Source organism: Salminus brasiliensis, chromosome 17 (genome assembly GCF_030463535.1).
Source record: "Salminus brasiliensis chromosome 17, fSalBra1.hap2, whole genome shotgun sequence".
Lineage (NCBI taxonomy): Eukaryota > Metazoa > Chordata > Actinopteri > Characiformes > Bryconidae > Salminus > Salminus brasiliensis.
The window spans coordinates 2942144-2960875 of record NC_132894.1 but is presented as its reverse complement, the minus strand read 5'-3'; the positions used below and the strand labels follow the sequence as shown (position 1 = coordinate 2960875).

The following is an 18732-nucleotide window of genomic DNA, read 5'->3' as shown; positions in this document are numbered from 1 at the left end:
AACAGAGATTTCAGTGACAGTTTTATAAAGGTTCAGACATTATGGTCTGTTTTCATGTTCCCATATAAGTCTTACTGTTCCACAATTACGAGGGTGGATTTGGCCTTTTGGACGTCTAGAACGCTGGTGTGGGATAATGCTGTAGAACCGAGTTACTGTCATTTTCCCTGAAATGACTGAGTGGGTTCTCATAGTCAGGCCGGTTAGCTCAGTTGGTTAGAGCGTGGTGCTAATAACGCCAAGGTCGCGGGTTCGACCCCCGTACGGGCCAGCTAGCTTTTATCCAACACACACACACAAAACTACCTTTGGATATTAGCTATGAATACGTACAAGCAATGGTAGGACATGTTGAATACGTATAAGCAATGTTATGAATGTGAACAATTTTCAGATACGATAAGATCAGATAATCCTTTATTAGTCCCGCAGTGGGGAAATTCTCAACCAAACACTGATATACCCAGTCTGACATAATTGTTTTTTATGTTTTTACAACCATAGAACAATGAAAACATACTGATTCTGTGATGCAGATTGATTTAAATAATAATGAATAATAATTAAATACTTACTTAGTGCATTTTAGTCCAATATTAGTAGAACCTGATGTTATAATATAACACCCTTCTTGCTAAATGAGTGAATTACTCTTATTAACTCACATGAAGGATAAAAATGAGAAGCTGGACTGTCTCTTCTTTTAGCTCAGTGATGTAGCTGGCCTGTATGGACACATGGCCGACCTCATGTCCACTCCTCGTTATATAGTGGTGAGTATCCCTGTCTGTCTGTAACAGATAAGGTGTGTTTCTACCTATTTTTTCCCTCCAATGGTTCACTCCTATGGTCAGGCCGGTTAGCTCAGTTGGTTAGAGCGTGGTGCTAATAACGCCAAGGTCGCGGGTTCGATCCCCGTACGGGCCAGCTAGCTTTTATCCAACACACACACACAAAACTACCTTTGGATATTAGCTATGAATACGTATCAGCAATGTTAGGAATATATCTCACATTTATACCTGCATACACACAAGGATTAGTCATAGTCTGAGTATCTGACCTTAACAGGGAAAGTAGTTACGCACAGTCAGGAGCGTTCCTGAGAAAGCCACAGTCCTCCTGGGAGAAGAGACCAAAACAGAGCTTTTTAATAAAGCACATCATTGGACCCTTTACAGAAAGTCAGATCAGGCCTTCAAAGAACAGAACATGGTTCCTACAGTCAAACATATGAGATGTTCAAGGATGGTTGGGGTTGTTTTGCTGCTCCTGGCACTGTGTGCCTTGATCATGTGCATGGCATTATGAAATCTGAAGACTACCAATGAGTTCTGGAGCACAGTGCAGAGCTTAGTGTAAGCGAGTTGGGCCTCTATCAGAGGTCATGGGTCTTCCAGCTGGACAGAGCCTACCCTGAATCCTACAGAACACCTGTGGAGAGATCTCAGAACAGTAGCTGGGAGTAGTCACCATTCAGTGCTGGTTTAAAACAGAGCGTTTCAGTGACAGTTTTATAAAGGTTCAGACATTATGGTCTGTTTTCATGTTCCCATATAAGTCTTACTGTTCCACAATTACGAGGGTGGATTTGGCCTTTTGGACGTCTAGAACGCTGGTGTGGGATAATGCTGTAGAACCGAGTTACTGTCATTTTCCCTAAAATGACTGAGTGGGTTCTAATAGTCAGGCCGGTTAGCTCAGTTGGTTAGAGCGTGGTGCTAATAACGCCAAGGTCGCGGGTTCGATCCCCGTACGGGCCAGCTAGCTTTTATCCAACACACACACACACACACACACACACAAAACTACCTTTGGATATTAGCTATGAATACGTACAAGCAATGGTAGGACATGTTGAATACGTATAAGCAATGTTATGAATGTGAACAATTTTCAGATACGATAAGATCAGATAATCCTTTATTAGTCCCGCAGTGGGGAAATTCTCAACCAAACACTGATATACCCAGTCTGACATAATTGTTTTTTATGTTTTTACAACCATAGAACAATGAAAACATACTGATTCTGTGATGCAGATTGATTTAAATAATAATGAATAATAATTAAATACTTACTTAGTGCATTTTAGTCCAATATTAGTAGAACCTGATGTTATAATATAACACCCTTCTTGCTAAATGAGTGAATTACTCTTATTAACTCACATGAAGGATAAAAATGAGAAGCTGGACTGTCTCTTCTTTTAGCTCAGTGATGTAGCTGGCCTGTATGGACACATGGCCGACCTCATGTCCACTCCTCGTTATATAGTGGTGAGTATCCCTGTCTGTCTGTAACAGATAAGGTGTGTTTCTACCTATTTTTTCCCTCCAATGGTTCACCCTGCTCCTATGGTCAGGCCGGTTAGCTCAGTTGGTTAGAGCGTGGTGCTAATAACGCCAAGGTCGCGGGTTCGATCCCCGTACGGGCCAGCTAGCTTTTATCCAACACACACACACAAAACTACCTTTGGATATTAGCTATGAATACGTATCAGCAATGTTAGGAATATATATAATGTTAGGAGTATCTGACCTTAACAGGGAAAGTAGTTACGCACAGTCAGGAGCGTTCCTGAGAAAGCCACAGTCCTCCTGGGAGAAGAGACCAAAACAGAGCTTTTTAATAAAGCACATCATTGGACCCTTTACAGAAAGTCAGATCAGGCCTTCAAAGAACAGAACATGGTTCCTACAGTCAAACATATGAGATGTTCAAGGATGGTTGGGGTTGTTTTGCTGCTCCTGGCACTGTGTGCCTTGATCATGTGCATGGCATTATGAAATCTGAAGACTACCAATGAGTTCTGGAGCACAGTGCAGAGCTTAGTGTAAGCGAGTTGGGCCTCTATCAGAGGTCATGGGTCTTCCAGCTGGACAGAGCCTACCCTGAATCCTACAGAACACCTGTGGAGAGATCTCAGAACAGTAGCTGGGAGAAGTCACCATTCAGTGCTGGTTTAAAACAGAGCGTTTCAGTGACAGTTTTATAAAGGTTCAGACATTATGGTCTGTTTTCATGTTCCCATATAAGTCTTACTGTTCCACAATTACGAGGGTGGATTTGGCCTTTTGGACGTCTAGAACGCTGGTGTGGGATAATGCTGTAGAACCGAGTTACTGTCATTTTCCCTGAAATGACTGAGTGGGTTCTCATAGTCAGGCCGGTTAGCTCAGTTGGTTAGAGCGTGGTGCTAATAACGCCAAGGTCGCGGGTTCGACCCCCGTACGGGCCAGCTAGCTTTTATCCAACACACACACACAAAACTACCTTTGGATATTAGCTATGAATACGTACAAGCAATGGTAGGACATGTTGAATACGTATAAGCAATGTTATGAATGTGAACAATTTTCAGATACGATAAGATCAGATAATCCTTTATTAGTCCCGCAGTGGGGAAATTCTCAACCAAACACTGATATACCCAGTCTGACATAATTGTTTTTTATGTTTTTACAACCATAGAACAATGAAAACATACTGATTCTGTGATGCAGATTGATTTAAATAATAATGAATAATAATTAAATACTTACTTAGTGCATTTTAGTCCAATATTAGTAGAACCTGATGTTATAATATAACACCCTTCTTGCTAAATGAGTGAATTACTCTTATTAACTCACATGAAGGATAAAAATGAGAAGCTGGACTGTCTCTTCTTTTAGCTCAGTGATGTAGCTGGCCTGTATGGACACATGGCCGACCTCATGTCCACTCCTCGTTATATAGTGGTGAGTATCCCTGTCTGTCTGTAACAGATAAGGTGTGTTTCTACCTATTTTTTCCCTCCAATGGTTCACCCTGCTCCTATGGTCAGGCCGGTTAGCTCAGTTGGTTAGAGCGTGGTGCTAATAACGCCAAGGTCGTGGGTTCGATCCCCGTACGGGCCAGCTAGCTTTTATCCAACACACACACACAAAACTACCTTTGGATATTAGCAATGAATACGTATCAGCAATGTTAGGAATATATATAATGTTAGGAGTATCTGACCTTAACAGGGAAAGTAGTTACGCACAGTCAGGAGCGTTCCTGAGAAAGCCACAGTCCTCCTGGGAGAAGAGACCAAAACAGAGCTTTTTAATAAAGCACATCATTGGACCCTTTACAGAAAGTCAGATCAGGCCTTCAAAGAACAGAACATGGTTCCTACAGTCAAACATATGAGATGTTCAAGGATGGTTGGGGTTGTTTTGCTGCTCCTGGCACTGTGTGCCTTGATCATGTGCATGGCATTATGAAATCTGAAGACTACCAATGAGTTCTGGAGCACAGTGCAGAGCTTAGTGTAAGCGAGTTGGGCCTCTATCAGAGGTCATGGGTCTTCCAGCTGGACAGAGCCTACCCTGAATCCTACAGAACACCTGTGGAGAGATCTCAGAACAGTAGCTGGGAGAAGTCACCATTCAGTGCTGGTTTAAAACAGAGCGTTTCAGTGACAGTTTTATAAAGGTTCAGACATTATGGTCTGTTTTCATGTTCCCATATAAGTCTTACTGTTCCACAATTACGAGGGTGGATTTGGCCTTTTGGACGTCTAGAACGCTGGTGTGGGATAATGCTGTAGAACCGAGTTACTGTCATTTTCCCTGAAATGACTGAGTGGGTTCTCATAGTCAGGCCGGTTAGCTCAGTTGGTTAGAGCGTGGTGCTAATAACGCCAAGGTCGCGGGTTCGACCCCCGTACGGGCCAGCTAGCTTTTATCCAACACACACACACAAAACTACCTTTGGATATTAGCTATGAATACGTACAAGCAATGGTAGGACATGTTGAATACGTATAAGCAATGTTATGAATGTGAACAATTTTCAGATACGATAAGATCAGATAATCCTTTATTAGTCCCGCAGTGGGGAAATTCTCAACCAAACACTGATATACCCAGTCTGACATAATTGTTTTTTATGTTTTTACAACCATAGAACAATGAAAACATACTGATTCTGTGATGCAGATTGATTTAAATAATAATGAATAATAATTAAATACTTACTTAGTGCATTTTAGTCCAATATTAGTAGAACCTGATGTTATAATATAACACCCTTCTTGCTAAATGAGTGAATTACTCTTATTAACTCACATGAAGGATAAAAATGAGAAGCTGGACTGTCTCTTCTTTTAGCTCAGTGATGTAGCTGGCCTGTATGGACACATGGCCGACCTCATGTCCACTCCTCGTTATATAGTGGTGAGTATCCCTGTCTGTCTGTAACAGATAAGGTGTGTTTCTACCTATTTTTTCCCTCCAATGGTTCGCTCCTATGGTCAGGCCGGTTAGCTCAGTTGGTTAGAGCGTGGTGCTAATAACGCCAAGGTCGCGGGTTCGATCCCCGTACGGGCCAGCTAGCTTTTATCCAACACACACACACAAAACTACCTTTGGATATTAGCTATGAATACGTATCAGCAATGTTAGGAATATATCTCACATTTATACCTGCATACACACAAGGATTAGTCATAGTCTGAGTATCTGACCTTAACAGGGAAAGTAGTTACGCACAGTCAGGAGCGTTCCTGAGAAAGCCACAGTCCTCCTGGGAGAAGAGACCAAAACAGAGCTTTTTAATAAAGCACATCATTGGACCGTTTACAGAAAGTCAGATCAGGCCTTCAAAGAACAGAACATGGTTCCTACAGTCAAACATATGAGATGTTCAAGGATGGTTGGGGTTGTTTTGCTGCTCCTGGCACTGTGTGCCTTGATCATGTGCATGGCATTATGAAATCTGAAGACTACCAATGAGTTCTGGAGCACAGTGCAGAGCTTAGTGTAAGCGAGTTGGGCCTCTATCAGAGGTCATGGGTCTTCCAGCTGGACAGAGCCTACCCTGAATCCTACAGAACACCTGTGGAGAGATCTCAGAACAGTAGCTGGGAGTAGTCACCATTCAGTGCTGGTTTAAAACAGAGCGTTTCAGTGACAGTTTTATAAAGGTTCAGACATTATGGTCTGTTTTCATGTTCCCATATAAGTCTTACTGTTCCACAATTACGAGGGTGGATTTGGCCTTTTGGACGTCTAGAACGCTGGTGTGGGATAATGCTGTAGAACCGAGTTACTGTCATTTTCCCTAAAATGACTGAGTGGGTTCTAATAGTCAGGCCGGTTAGCTCAGTTGGTTAGAGCGTGGTGCTAATAACGCCAAGGTCGCGGGTTCGATCCCCGTACGGGCCAGCTAGCTTTTATCCAACACACACACACACACAAAACTACCTTTGGATATTAGCTATGAATACGTACAAGCAATGGTAGGACATGTTGAATACGTATAAGCAATGTTATGAATGTGAACAATTTTCAGATACGATAAGATCAGATAATCCTTTATTAGTCCCGCAGTGGGGAAATTCTCAACTAAACACTGATATACCCAGTCTGACATAATTGTTTTTTATGTTTTTACAACCATAGAACAATGAAAACATACTGATTCTGTGATGCAGATTGATTTAAATAATAATGAATAATAATTAAATACTTACTTAGTGCATTTTAGTCCAATATTAGTAGAACCTGATGTTATAATATAACACCCTTCTTGCTAAATGAGTGAATTACTCTTATTAACTCACATGAAGGATAAAAATGAGAAGCTGGACTGTCTCTTCTTTTAGCTCAGTGATGTAGCTGGCCTGTATGGACACATGGCCGACCTCATGTCCACTCCTCGTTATATAGTGGTGAGTATCCCTGTCTGTCTGTAACAGATAAGGTGTGTTTCTACCTATTTTTTCCCTCCAATGGTTCACCCTGCTCCTATGGTCAGGCCGGTTAGCTCAGTTGGTTAGAGCGTGGTGCTAATAACGCCAAGGTCGTGGGTTCGATCCCCGTACGGGCCAGCTAGCTTTTATCCAACACACACACACAAAACTACCTTTGGATATTAGCAATGAATACGTATCAGCAATGTTAGGAATATATCTCACATTTATACTTGCATACACACAAGGATTAGTCATAGTCTGAGTATCTGACCTTAACAGGGAAAGTAGTTACGCACAGTCAGGAGCGTTCCTGAGAAAGCCACAGTCCTCCTGGGAGAAGAGACCAAAACAGAGCTTTTTAATAAAGCACATCATTGGACCCTTTACAGAAAGTCAGATCAGGCCTTCAAAGAACAGAACATGGTTCCTACAGTCAAACATATGAGATGTTCAAGGATGGTTGGGGTTGTTTTGCTGCTCCTGGCACTGTGTGCCTTGATCATGTGCATGGCATTATGAAATCTGAAGACTACCAATGAGTTCTGGAGCACAGTGCAGAGCTTAGTGTAAGCGAGTTGGGCCTCTATCAGAGGTCATGGGTCTTCCAGCTGGACAGAGCCTACCCTGAATCCTACAGAACACCTGTGGAGAGATCTCAGAACAGTAGCTGGGAGAAGTCACCATTCAGTGCTGGTTTAAAACAGAGCGTTTCAGTGACAGTTTTATAAAGGTTCAGACATTATGGTCTGTTTTCATGTTCCCATATAAGTCTCACTGTTCCACAAGTACGAGGGTGGATTTGGCCTTTTGGACGTCTAGAACGCTGGTGTGGGATAATGCTGTAGAACCGAGTTACTGTCTTTTTCTCTGAAATGACTGAGTGGGTTATCATAGTCAGGCCGGTTAGCTCAGTTGGTTAGAGCGTGGTGCTAATAACGCCAAGGTCGCGGGTTCGATCCCCGTACGGGCCAGCTAGCTTTTATCCAACACACACACACAAAACTACCTTTGGATATTAGCTATGAATACGTACAAGCAATGGTAGGACATGTTGAATACGTATAAGCAATGTTATGAATGTGAACAATTTTCAGATACGATAAGATCAGATAATCCTTTATTAGTCCCGCAGTGGGGAAATTCTCAACCAAACACTGATATACCCAGTCTGACATAATTGTTTTTTATGTTTTTACAACCATAGAACAATGAAAACATACTGATTCTGTGATGCAGATTGATTTAAATAATAATGAATAATAATTAAATACTTACTTAGTGCATTTTAGTCCAATATTAGTAGAACCTGATGTTATAATATAACACCCTTCTTGCTAAATGAGTGAATTACTCTTATTAACTCACATGAAGGATAAAAATGAGAAGCTGGACTGTCTCTTCTTTTAGCTCAGTGATGTAGCTGGCCTGTATGGACACATGGCCGACCTCATGTCCACTCCTCGTTATATAGTGGTGAGTATCCCTGTCTGTCTGTAACAGATAAGGTGTGTTTCTACCTATTTTTTCCCTCCAATGGTTCACCCTGCTCCTATGGTCAGGCCGGTTAGCTCAGTTGGTTAGAGCGTGGTGCTAATAACGGCAAGGTCGCGGGTTCGATCCCCGTACGGGCCAGCTGGCTTTTATCCAACACACACACACACACAAAACTACCTTTGGATATTAGCTATGAATACGTATCAGCAATGTTAGGAATATATCTCACATTTATACCTGCATACACACAAGGATTAGTCATAGTCTGAGTATCTGACCTTAACAGGGAAAGTAGTTACGCACAGTCAGGAGCGTTCCTGAGAAAGCCACAGTCCTCCTGGGAGAAGAGACCAAAACAGAGCTTTTTAATAAAGCACATCATTGGACCCTTTACAGAAAGTCAGATCAGGCCTTCAAAGAACAGAACATGGTTCCTACAGTCAAACATATGAGATGTTCAAGGATGGTTGGGGTTGTTTTGCTGCTCCTGGCACTGTGTGCCTTGATCATGTGCATGGCATTATGAAATCTGAAGACTACCAATGAGTTCTGGAGCACAGTGCAGAGCTTAGTGTAAGCGAGTTGGGCCTCTATCAGAGGTCATGGGTCTTCCAGCTGGACAGAGCCTACCCTGAATCCTACAGAACACCTGTGGAGAGATCTCAGAACAGTAGCTGGGAGAAGTCACCATTCAGTGCTGGTTTAAAACAGAGCGTTTCAGTGACAGTTTGATAAAGGTTCAGACATTATGGTCTGTTTTCATGTTCCCATATAAGTCTTACTGTTCCACAATTACGAGGGTGGATTTGGCCTTTTGGACGTCTAGAACGCTGGTGTGGGATAATGCTGTAGAACCGAGTTACTGTCATTTTCCCTGAAATGACTGAGTGGGTTATCATAGTCAGGCCGGTTAGCTCAGTTGGTTAGAGCGTGGTGCTAATAACGCCAAGGTCGCGGGTTCGATCCCCGTACTGGCCAGCTAGCTTTTATCCACACCAACTACCTTTGGATACTATATAAGCAATTTTCTGGATAACGGTCATGCTTTCACCTGCATGCACACGAGGAACCTGGATTGACAGAGACTGCTGTTTTACATATGCAGCATACAGCCATGGCCAAAAATACACACATAGAGACATAAAAAGCCAGACTGGAGTTTGACAGAACTTGAACCTGAGAAAGCCACAATCCTTCCGGGAGAGTGCAGGGCCCAGTGTCAGAAAGCTGCATCTCTGCCAGAGGTCATAGGTCTTCCAGCTGGACAATGAATGACCCAGAGCATACCTACAAACACACCCAGAAATGGTCAAGATAAAGTGCTGGAGGGAAAGTTGCTATGACTTCCATACATGATTGTCTGGCTGGTCCAAGATAATAATTTTTGATTACACTTCCTTACGGATCCTCTAAACTGCAGTCCTGCCGAGCCACAGCACTTTACAGACCTCATCTCACACCTGTTTCAGCTCATCAGTGAGAAACTATCCAAGAGCAGAGGGTTCTTCATAAGGAAGGTCACGAGTTTGATCCACTTTTACAATCACAACTACCTCAGGATACTATGTAAGCAACGTTAGGCATAAATGCCACACAAGAACTCATTATAGCCTGGGTACCTAAACCTGGATTAACAGATTTGTGAACCTCAGTTGGTTAGAGCGTGGTGCTAATAACACCAAGGCCGCAGGAAGTAGTCACTCTATCAACCAGCAATCTACAAACAACCCAGTGTGCACTTCGGGGGTCTCAACCATTACTGGGCGAGACACAGGTTAAATGGGCAAGTATCTACTTACTGCAGTTGCTGAAGGATAAAAATGAGATGTTGGACTGTCTGTATAGTGGTGAGTATCCCTGTCTGTCTGTAACATGTGTTTCCTCCTATGAATGTTTTCCCTGCAATGGCCTTCTCTGCTGCTATGGTTAGGCCAGTTAGCTCAGTTAGTTAGAGCCCCGTGCGGGCCAGCTAGCTTTTATCCCCAAAAATACACCCCTGTACTTCCATACAGACAGATCTCTACCTAAGAGAGATCTTTACCTAAAACAGAGCTTTTAGGTAAAGCAGATCATTGGATTGTTTACATGAAACGAAACGAGGCCTCCAGAGGCTGCTCTCACCAGTTGGACGGTGATCTGGGAAGACTGCAGTAGTCGTCAGATCCAGCAACAATCTATGAGCAACCCCTTTTGTACCTTGGGGGTCTCGTCTTAGAGCATTACTAGGCAAGACACCGGTTGATAGGTCAGGAGAAGTTGATGTCTCACAAAGGTGGATCAACTTCCAGTCATGACCAAAACAGCAGAGGTTGAAACAAATCACTGAAAAGAAACATATTTTCCCACCACTGTTTTTTCCCCTCAAATGGTCCACCTCCATCTTGCAGTCAGGCCGGTTAGCTCAGTTGGTTAGAGCGTGGTGCTAATAACGCCAAGGTTGTGGGTTCGATCCCCGTACGGGCCAGCTAGCTTTTATCCAACACACACACAAAACTACCTTTGGATATTAGCTATGAATACGTATAAGCAATGTTAGGAATATATCTCACATTTATACCTGCATGCACACAAGGATTAGTCATAGTCTGAGTATCTGACCTTAACAGGGAAAGTAGTTACGCACAGTCAGGAGCGTTCCTGAGAAAGCCACAGTCCTCCTGGGAGAAGAGACCAAAACAGAGCTTTTTAATAAAGCACATCATTGGACCCTTTACAGAAAGTCAGATCAGGCCTTCAAAGAACAGAACATGGTTCCTACAGTCAAACATATGAGATGTTCAAGGATGGTTGGGGTTGTTTTGCTGCTCCTGGCACTGTGTGCCTTGATCATGTGCATGGCATTATGAAATCTGAAGACTACCAATGAGTTCTGGAGCACAGTGCAGAGCTTAGTGTAAGCGAGTTGGGCCTCTATCAGAGGTCATGGGTCTTCCAGCTGGACAGAGCCTACCCTGAATCCTACAGAACACCTGTGGAGAGATCTCAGAACAGTAGCTGGGAGAAGTCACCATTCAGTGCTGGTTTAAAACAGAGCGTTTCAGTGACAGTTTGATAAAGGTTCAGACATTATGGTCTGTTTTCATGTTCCCATATAAGTCTTACTGTTCCACAAGTACGAGGGTGGATTTGGCCTTTTGGACGTCTAGAACGCTGGTGTGGGATAATGCTGTAGAACCGAGTTACTGTCATTTTCCCTGAAATGACTGAGTGGGTTCTCATAGTCAGGCCGGTTAGCTCAGTTGGTTAGAGCGTGGTGCTAATAACGCCAAGGTCGCGGGTTCGATCCCCGTACGGGCCAGCTAGCTTTTATCCAACACACACACAAAAATACCTTTGGATATTAGCTATGAATACGTACAAGCAATGGTAGGACATGTTGAATACGTATAAGCAATGTTATGAATGTGAACAATTTTCAGATACGATAAGATCAGATAATCCTTTATTAGTCCCGCAGTGGGGAAATTCTCAACCAAACACTGATATACCCAGTCTGACATAATTGTTTTTTATGTTTTTACAACCATAGAACAATGAAAACATACTGATTCTGTGATGCAGATTGATTTAAATAATAATGAATAATAATTAAATACTTACTTAGTGCATTTTAGTCCAATATTAGTAGAACCTGATGTTATAATATAACACCCTTCTTGCTAAATGAGTGAATTACTCTTATTAACTCACATGAAGGATAAAAATGAGAAGCTGGACTGTCTCTTCTTTTAGCTCAGTGATGTAGCTGGCCTGTATGGACACATGGCCGACCTCATGTCCACTCCTCGTTATATAGTGGTGAGTATCCCTGTCTGTCTGTAACAGATAAGGTGTGTTTCTACCTATTTTTTCCCTCCAATGGTTGACCCTGCTCCTATGGTCAGGCCGGTTAGCTCAGTTGGTTAGAGCGTGGTGCTAATAACGCCAAGGTCGCGGGTTCGATCCCCGTACGGGCCAACTAGCTTTTATCTATCATTTTAACTACCATTGGTTAATATATAAACATAAGCAATGTTAAGCATATATCTCACATTTATACCTGCATGCACAGAAGCTCCCACAAAACGCCTTAGACCTTCATGTCTCACAAAGGTGGATCAACTTGCAGACATGGTCAAAGCAGCAGAGGTGGAAACAAGTCACTAAACTATGGCAGCTTTTTTAACCTATTTATTTTTCCCTGAATCAGTTCTGCCGGTTTTGCCTAGGCCGGTTAGCTCAGTTGGTTAGAGCGTGGTGCTAATAACGCCAAGGTCGCGGGTTCGATCCCCGTACGGGCCAGCTAGCTTTTATCTTTTCAACACAAATATATGTATATATATACACACACCACTACTTTGATAATCGTTCTTTTGCTGCTTTCGCTTTTTTGGGACTGCAGAACCCGTTTTTTCACGCGTTGCTTTAGAACAATTTCATCCGTTGCGCTTCCACTGCTTACCGAAAGGTGGCGACATGCGACTGCTGCAGGCTGCGGTTCGCCACTAGCGATTAAGACTCAGCAGACCGGCGTGAGTGCTGTCCTGGCAGGTTCGGACTCTCCACAAGGTTTATTGAGGCTTTTCTACCAACAAAAAAGGACAAATGGCTGGAAATATAAAAGATAAAGAGGCTTTCCAGAGACTGAACTTCCTCTATCAAGTGAGTAAGATGATTTATCCTCACTGAAACTCTCTCTCCACTCAGTAACCCACTGTTTATAGGTCTGGAGGTCTGGAGGTGGGTAGATGGGTCTGGAGGTCTAGAGGTGGGTAGATGGGTCTGGAGGTGGGTAGATGGGTCTGTAGGTCTAGAGGTGGGTAGATGGGTCTGTAGGTCTAGAGGTGGGTAGATGGGTCTGTAGGTCTAGAGGTGGGTAGATGGGTCTGGAGGTGGGTAGATGGGTCTGTAGGTCTGGAGGTGGGTAGATGGGTCTGTAGGTCTGGAGGTGGGTAGATGGGTCTGTAGGTGTAGAGGTGGGTAGATGGGTCTGTAGGTCTGGAGGTGGGTAGATGGGTCTGGAGGTGGGTAGATGGGTCTGTAGGTCTAGAGGTGGGTAGATGTGTCTGTAGGTCTAGAGGTGGGTAGATGGGTCTTTAGGTCCATAGATAGATATGACTATAGGTAGATATGTAGGTCTGTAGATCTATAGATAGGTCTGTAGGTTGATTGATAGATAGATAGATAGATAGATAGATATGTAGGTCTGTTAATCTATAAATAGGTAGGCCTGTAGGTCAATCGATAGATAGATATCTATCTCTCTATCTATCTATATATCTATGTAGGTTGATATCTATGTAGATTGATAGATCGAGAGATAGCTCTAGAGACAGATACTAAACTTCAGGTAAGTAAGACCTTAATTGAAACTCTCTCTGCACTCAGTAATCCACTGTTTTCTACATTGGAAATGCAGGCTGCTCACTGTGTTTTGGCCCAAAACCCTGAAAACGTTGAACTGGCGAGATTTTACTGCTTCACCCAAAAAACAATCGCTAGACGTCTGGTGCTGAGACAGTGAGTAACTTCTAGCACTTCTACACACACACACACTGAAACCCTCTTTTGGTAACTGTTTATTTGAAGGAACTCAGATTAGAATAACCCTGCTGGAAAGCTTTAGTTGTGTAGCTGGTTTCAGATTGTCTGAGTTGGTCTTTGGTGGTCAATGATTGATTGACAAGCTGGACATCCAGCTGAACTAGGTGAAAACATGCTCTGATGGTCTGCTGGTTAAGCTGGTCATTCTGGTTGACCAGCTGAACCATTCCAACCAAAACAATGAATGCTGGTCAGCAGTTAAGCTCAGGGCAGAAATGTTAGTGCATGTCTGGTCGTTAAGTTCAGGGCAGTCCAAACTCAACATCCATCTGCTTGACTTAAATGATCTGTATATCTCCTTACAGAGATCCTTCAGTGAAAAGAACCTTATGTAAGAGATGTTGCTCTTTGCTGATCCCTGGGGTCACATCAACGGTCAGACAGAGTAAGTTTTTCCAGTGATTTGGCAGTGATTTATCTCATAAGTGTGGTTTACTGTATGGCATGTTCATAGAGTTTTCTTGTCTCAACGTGTCAGGAGGTCGCAGAGGGCAGCGCTTGACTGTAATACGATGCCTCAGCTGTGGACTGACCAGAAAGTTTCCAAACAATCCAAAACATCAGCTGTGGGTGGACCAGCCAGAGGCACAGTTCGAGAATCAGCCTCAGACGGGTAGAAATGAAGGCTCAGGTAGGAGTGCACTACAGTGTGTTAGTTAATTTGTACAATTTAAAATGTCAGTAAGAGTTAAGAGTGAAGCTTGAAAATGAAGCTTGTTTTCTAGAACCATTTTCAGTACAATATAAAAGTTCAGTTGAGTACAAAATAAGAGTTTTGCTTCAACTATTCAGACTGGTTTCTGAGTAGCATAAAACAGCTAAACCCAAGCTGATAGATCTGTAGGTGGACAGCTCTATAGATGGACAGCCCTATAGATGGACTACTCTGTAGATGGATACATGCACAGCTCTATAGATGGACAGCTCTACAGATGAATACATAGACAGCCCTATAGATGGACTACTCTGTAAATGGATAGATGGACTACTCTGTAGATGGATACATGCACAGCTCTATAGATGGACAGCTCTTCAGATGAATACATAGACAGTTCTATAGATGGACTACTCTGTAAATGGATAGATGGACAGCTCTATAGAGGGACTACTCTAGATGGATAGATGGACTACTCTGTAGATGGATACATGCACAGCTCTATAGATGGACAGCTCTACAGATGAATACATAGACAGTTCTATAGATGGACTACTCTGTAAATGGATAGATGGACAGCTCTATAGAGGGACTACTCTGTAGATGGATAGATGGACAGCTCTATAGATGGATAAATGGACAGCTCTATAGACAGATAGAAATAGAAATATATATATATACCAATATATGGATAAAAAAAACAGTCATAGAGACAAATGGTAAAAAAAAATGTAGAAAATATTTTTTATTATTGCTACTATTATTACTATTACTGCTATTATTGCTTGTTTGATATTTGATACAGTTGTGTTGTGATGTGTTGTATCGTTAGTCCTCTATCAGTGTGTTTTATATCTTTATCTCTGTTGTATTGTGTGCCCACAGAAATGCAAAGTCAGTCATCAAAAGCTACGGCCCAGGGTGAAAAATCTACTAAATCCACTGGGGCTGCTTCTTCGACACAGAACCCGACAGAACCATGACCCTCCAGCATCTCTGAACGCCTTTAGTGTCTGATTTACCTCTAAAGACTGTTTATTTTTAGCAGTGAGGACGTTGCTGCTGTTATGACCAATGCAGTCTGCACGCTGTCTGTCCAAAGTGGAATGTTGAACCACTGGACTGGTGGAAAACTGAAATTTCTAATTAATTGGTGTATACATTTGGTGGGTGAGTTTATTTTGAGTACACGCAAGATATTGCTTAATTAATTTTCATATCTGGATTAAAAAGTAGCTTTACATGAAGGCTTCTCGGTCTGTAATGAATCCAATATGGATTGTGAGGCTTTATATTAAAATACAGTTTAAACTGTTGGGTCGAAAATTGAGCTGCTTGAGTGCTTGTTACAAGTGCCCCAACATACACATATCAGCCATAACATTAGCACCACCCACCTAATATTAAGTAGGTCCACCTTGTACCGGCACAACAGATCACAACAGCCCATTCCAGGCACAGACTGCACAAGATTTCTGAAGGTGTTCTGTGATATCTGGCACCAAGACCAATATTGGTAGTTGTGGGGCCTCCGTGGGGCCTCCATGACCCTGTCACTGATTCACTGGTTGTCTTCCCTTCCAGGATTTTTAGTAGGCATTTACCACTGCATACTGGGAGAACCCCGCAAGACCTGCCTGATTTTGGAGATGTTCTGACCCAGTCGTCTAGACGTCACAGTTTGGTTCTTGTCATAGTGCCTTAGATTCAGCACCTCCATCACCTTCAAGAACTGTCTGTTCACTTACAGTCTAATATTTCCAGCTCTTCCCAGGAGCCACTGTAGATGAAGATAATCAGCGGCGTTCCCTTCACTTGTCCGTGGTGCTAATGGCTGATCGCTGTAATTAGATCTCAGTACAAATTTACACAAAATTTGCACACGTTTTATTGCAAAGTTGATAAAAAGTCTTTACATAGTTCATTGCTTGGTCACCTTTTCTCTTTTACATAAACTTCACAAAGAAACACAGTGGCATCAGATGCTCCTGATCTGCACTGAGATGGAAAGGTGTTAAAGATGTCAGGACCGTTTCAGCTCCTTTTTTTCTCCTCAGTGTTTTTCCCCTTTGGAGAGCGAAAGCGGGACTTTTTGGAGTAAAGCAGGTTCTTGCTGAAGAGTAAGGGAATGTTCCCCCTATAGAGGAACACAGCCAGGGTCATACCTGAAAAAAAAATGTGATCAGAATATTATACATCGTATATCAGAATTCATCTAATTTATGAGAGAGTTTAGTGATTGTTATGAGAGAGCTCAGATGTTAAATAAAGGTGCGCATATTTGTCACTGTACAGCAAAATGTGTCCTCCGCATTTAACCCATCTGTGGTAGTGAACACACACACACACACGCTAGTGAACTAAGGGCAGTGAGTACACACACCCCCAGAGCAGTGGGCAGCCAACTCCAGGGGAGCAGAGAGGGTAAAGGGCCTTACTCAAGGGCCCAACAGTGGCAGCTTGCCGAGCCTGGGAATCGAACCCACAACCCTGCTAGCTGAGCCATTACTGCCCAAAATCTATCCTCAGGTAGAGTGTGTCCGAGTGTGATCCGAGCATTGCTGGTTCGAATCCTGGGTCATGCTGCTCGCCATCAGCAGCCGGGATGGGATGGGTTGATGGCACTTGATGTGCTAGTCCTCACCCTCTTAGTATTGGGGCTTTGCTAGTAAGGGGGAACGTTTACATGAACAGGGATTGGCCTTCCAAATGGGGTAAAATTATAAATAAATAAATAATAATTTTAATTGCATTTTAAATTACAAGGTGAGGACAAGCGTCTAAAGCACTCAGTGGGTTTTTATTTGTGAAGAAAATTATTGCAAAGGAAAATTCAGTAGTCGCTGGATATTGGTAGGGACATATTGGTCCCTACCGTCCCTACCCAATTCTACGCCCTTGGTTTTAAGAAGATCTTTATTCCTTTAAAAAATGTGAGCACAATCTGCAAAGTTACAATTTTCACTTCAGATGCAGTGGGTTTTTATATAAAATTATCAAACTGAATTATTGACTTATGGTGGCAGTAGCATGCAGCAACTAGAAGAACTGCAGTGTGTCAATTGAGACAATTATTATATAATTCTATAAAGATATTAAAATTATTTTTCATATTTTCTGTATTCTAGTGTGTCTATATATATATATATATATATATATATATATGTGTGTGTGTGTGTATGTATGTGTATGTATGTATATGTGTGTATATTTTATTTTTATTTATATATACGTGTGTGTGTATATGAATGTATGGTTATTATATTCTATAGTCCTGTGGCAGTGTACTGGTTAACCCCACTGTGTGTGTGACAGATTACCTGTCCAAACACATTCTGTTTTACATGTCCAGTCATTGTTTTATTTTCAGTTTCATAACTCTTCTAAATGTCAGTTAGGCTCAAAATAACTTACCCATGAGAGGTCCGAGCCAGTAGACTACAGCATATTCCCAGAAGGTGTGTCCAGGACAGGTGAAGGTAAGGGCGTAGGCGAGGGATGGGTTCGCATAAGCAGAGGTGTAGTCGGATCCTTTTTAGGTACAGGAAGAAGGTAAACGCTGATGAATGATGGACCACAGTTCAAACTTCGGAGAATTAAGAGTTAATGGAAGCTCGTTCTCGAGGCTCGAGGCACTTTGTAAATCCTCTACGCTTCACAGTCAGCTCTAATTATCTGAAGGCCCTTAGCTGCTTATGTCTGCTTTGTCTGGAAGCTGACTGAATTTTACACTGGACAACAGTGGACGTGTGTTAATGTATGGGCTTAAAAAGAAGCCAAATTAGCCACAGTAATGTTATTAATGTGTTTACAGCACAGCAGGTCATGATTTGTTAACTTTCTTCACCTCTGTCGCCAAGAGTCCCAGTGCAGCATCCCAGTGCCAATGGCAATCTCGAAATCCCATGATTTAGTAATATTAAAGACATTTTGGAGCCTAAGGAATGAATGCAATGCAAAACAGGAAAGGGAGGAGCTACACATACATAATTGGCGTAGCAATGCTTGATCACTTCCCGCAGTTGTTACTATCTGGTGTGCTAACCTGCCAATCCTGCACTAACATTAGTATGTAGTCTATATCTTACTAATACTAGTGTGCAGTGCGCATTTGGGACGCTGCCTATGACCCGCATGACCCAGATAAGACTTATGGTAACCTGACTCACCTACATAGTAGAGGAAGGTGAGCAGCAAGGCCAGCAGGGGAATCTGGAGCAGCTGTGACCTGCGGCGTAGGCTCAGGGTGGCCAGGTGAAAAGCCAAAGCACTC

At 42.6% G+C, this 18732-nt stretch overlaps 2 protein-coding genes and 17 non-coding genes across 19 annotated transcripts in view; 18 read left to right on the top strand and 1 right to left on the bottom strand.

Annotated features, from left to right (window-relative positions):
* The first annotated feature begins 197 nt into the window (after positions 1-197).
* Positions 198-271, top strand: trnai-aau (transfer RNA isoleucine (anticodon AAU)). The gene has a single exon. It is a non-coding gene; the product is annotated as a tRNA-Ile (tRNA).
* Positions 272-853: 582 nt separating this feature from the next.
* trnai-aau (transfer RNA isoleucine (anticodon AAU)) lies at positions 854-927 on the top strand. The gene has a single exon. It is a non-coding gene; the product is annotated as a tRNA-Ile (tRNA).
* A 762-nt stretch (positions 928-1689) lies between these two features.
* Positions 1690-1763, top strand: trnai-aau (transfer RNA isoleucine (anticodon AAU)). The gene has a single exon. It is a non-coding gene; the product is annotated as a tRNA-Ile (tRNA).
* A 601-nt stretch (positions 1764-2364) lies between these two features.
* trnai-aau (transfer RNA isoleucine (anticodon AAU)) lies at positions 2365-2438 on the top strand. Its single transcript has one exon. It is a non-coding gene; the product is annotated as a tRNA-Ile (tRNA).
* A 729-nt stretch (positions 2439-3167) lies between these two features.
* trnai-aau (transfer RNA isoleucine (anticodon AAU)) lies at positions 3168-3241 on the top strand. Its single transcript has one exon. It is a non-coding gene; the product is annotated as a tRNA-Ile (tRNA).
* Positions 3242-3828: 587 nt separating this feature from the next.
* Positions 3829-3902, top strand: trnai-aau (transfer RNA isoleucine (anticodon AAU)). The gene has a single exon. It is a non-coding gene; the product is annotated as a tRNA-Ile (tRNA).
* Positions 3903-4631: 729 nt separating this feature from the next.
* trnai-aau (transfer RNA isoleucine (anticodon AAU)) lies at positions 4632-4705 on the top strand. The gene has a single exon. It is a non-coding gene; the product is annotated as a tRNA-Ile (tRNA).
* Positions 4706-5287: 582 nt separating this feature from the next.
* On the top strand, positions 5288-5361 carry trnai-aau (transfer RNA isoleucine (anticodon AAU)). Its single transcript has one exon. It is a non-coding gene; the product is annotated as a tRNA-Ile (tRNA).
* Positions 5362-6123: 762 nt separating this feature from the next.
* On the top strand, positions 6124-6197 carry trnai-aau (transfer RNA isoleucine (anticodon AAU)). Its single transcript has one exon. It is a non-coding gene; the product is annotated as a tRNA-Ile (tRNA).
* Positions 6198-6788: 591 nt separating this feature from the next.
* On the top strand, positions 6789-6862 carry trnai-aau (transfer RNA isoleucine (anticodon AAU)). Its single transcript has one exon. It is a non-coding gene; the product is annotated as a tRNA-Ile (tRNA).
* A 762-nt stretch (positions 6863-7624) lies between these two features.
* Positions 7625-7698, top strand: trnai-aau (transfer RNA isoleucine (anticodon AAU)). The gene has a single exon. It is a non-coding gene; the product is annotated as a tRNA-Ile (tRNA).
* Positions 7699-8285: 587 nt separating this feature from the next.
* Positions 8286-8359, top strand: trnai-aau (transfer RNA isoleucine (anticodon AAU)). Its single transcript has one exon. It is a non-coding gene; the product is annotated as a tRNA-Ile (tRNA).
* Positions 8360-9125: 766 nt separating this feature from the next.
* Positions 9126-9199, top strand: trnai-aau (transfer RNA isoleucine (anticodon AAU)). Its single transcript has one exon. It is a non-coding gene; the product is annotated as a tRNA-Ile (tRNA).
* A 1412-nt stretch (positions 9200-10611) lies between these two features.
* trnai-aau (transfer RNA isoleucine (anticodon AAU)) lies at positions 10612-10685 on the top strand. The gene has a single exon. It is a non-coding gene; the product is annotated as a tRNA-Ile (tRNA).
* A 760-nt stretch (positions 10686-11445) lies between these two features.
* On the top strand, positions 11446-11519 carry trnai-aau (transfer RNA isoleucine (anticodon AAU)). The gene has a single exon. It is a non-coding gene; the product is annotated as a tRNA-Ile (tRNA).
* Positions 11520-12104: 585 nt separating this feature from the next.
* Positions 12105-12178, top strand: trnai-aau (transfer RNA isoleucine (anticodon AAU)). The gene has a single exon. It is a non-coding gene; the product is annotated as a tRNA-Ile (tRNA).
* A 250-nt stretch (positions 12179-12428) lies between these two features.
* Positions 12429-12502, top strand: trnai-aau (transfer RNA isoleucine (anticodon AAU)). Its single transcript has one exon. It is a non-coding gene; the product is annotated as a tRNA-Ile (tRNA).
* Positions 12503-12711: 209 nt separating this feature from the next.
* rpp21 (ribonuclease P subunit p21) lies at positions 12712-16740 on the top strand. The gene is made up of 5 exons (XM_072660247.1): positions 12712-12862; positions 13620-13720; positions 14110-14189; positions 14283-14435; positions 15345-16740. The coding sequence occupies exons 1-5, from the start codon at positions 12806-12808 to the stop codon at positions 15440-15442; spliced, it is 489 nt and encodes a 162-aa protein (XP_072516348.1). The 5' UTR covers positions 12712-12805; the 3' UTR covers positions 15443-16740.
* Positions 16324-18732, bottom strand: part of aqp12 (aquaporin 12) — a 2932-nt gene continuing 523 nt past the window's right edge. Inside the window, exons 1-3 of the mRNA XM_072660246.1 lie at positions 18629-18732; positions 17874-17990; positions 16324-16624 (exon numbers count right to left, since the gene is read on the bottom strand). The exon at positions 18629-18732 is cut by the window's right edge and continues 523 nt beyond it. Of these exons, the coding sequence (XP_072516347.1) occupies positions 16494-16624; positions 17874-17990; positions 18629-18732 (352 nt within the window). The 3' untranslated portion in view covers positions 16324-16493. The remainder of the gene's footprint in view (positions 16625-17873; positions 17991-18628) is intronic.

Excerpts from the sequence above, each read along its gene's own strand:
- rpp21 (XM_072660247.1), top strand. The coding sequence starts at position 12,806 with ATGGCTGGAAATATAAAAGATAAAGAGGCTTTCCAGAGACTGAACTTC. Across the intron at positions 12,863-13,619 it reads GACTGAACTTCCTCTATCAA|GCTGCTCACTGTGTTTTGGC; the intron begins GTGAGTAAGATG and ends TTGGAAATGCAG. Across the intron at positions 13,721-14,109 it reads AGACGTCTGGTGCTGAGACA|AGATCCTTCAGTGAAAAGAA; the intron begins GTGAGTAACTTC and ends ATCTCCTTACAG.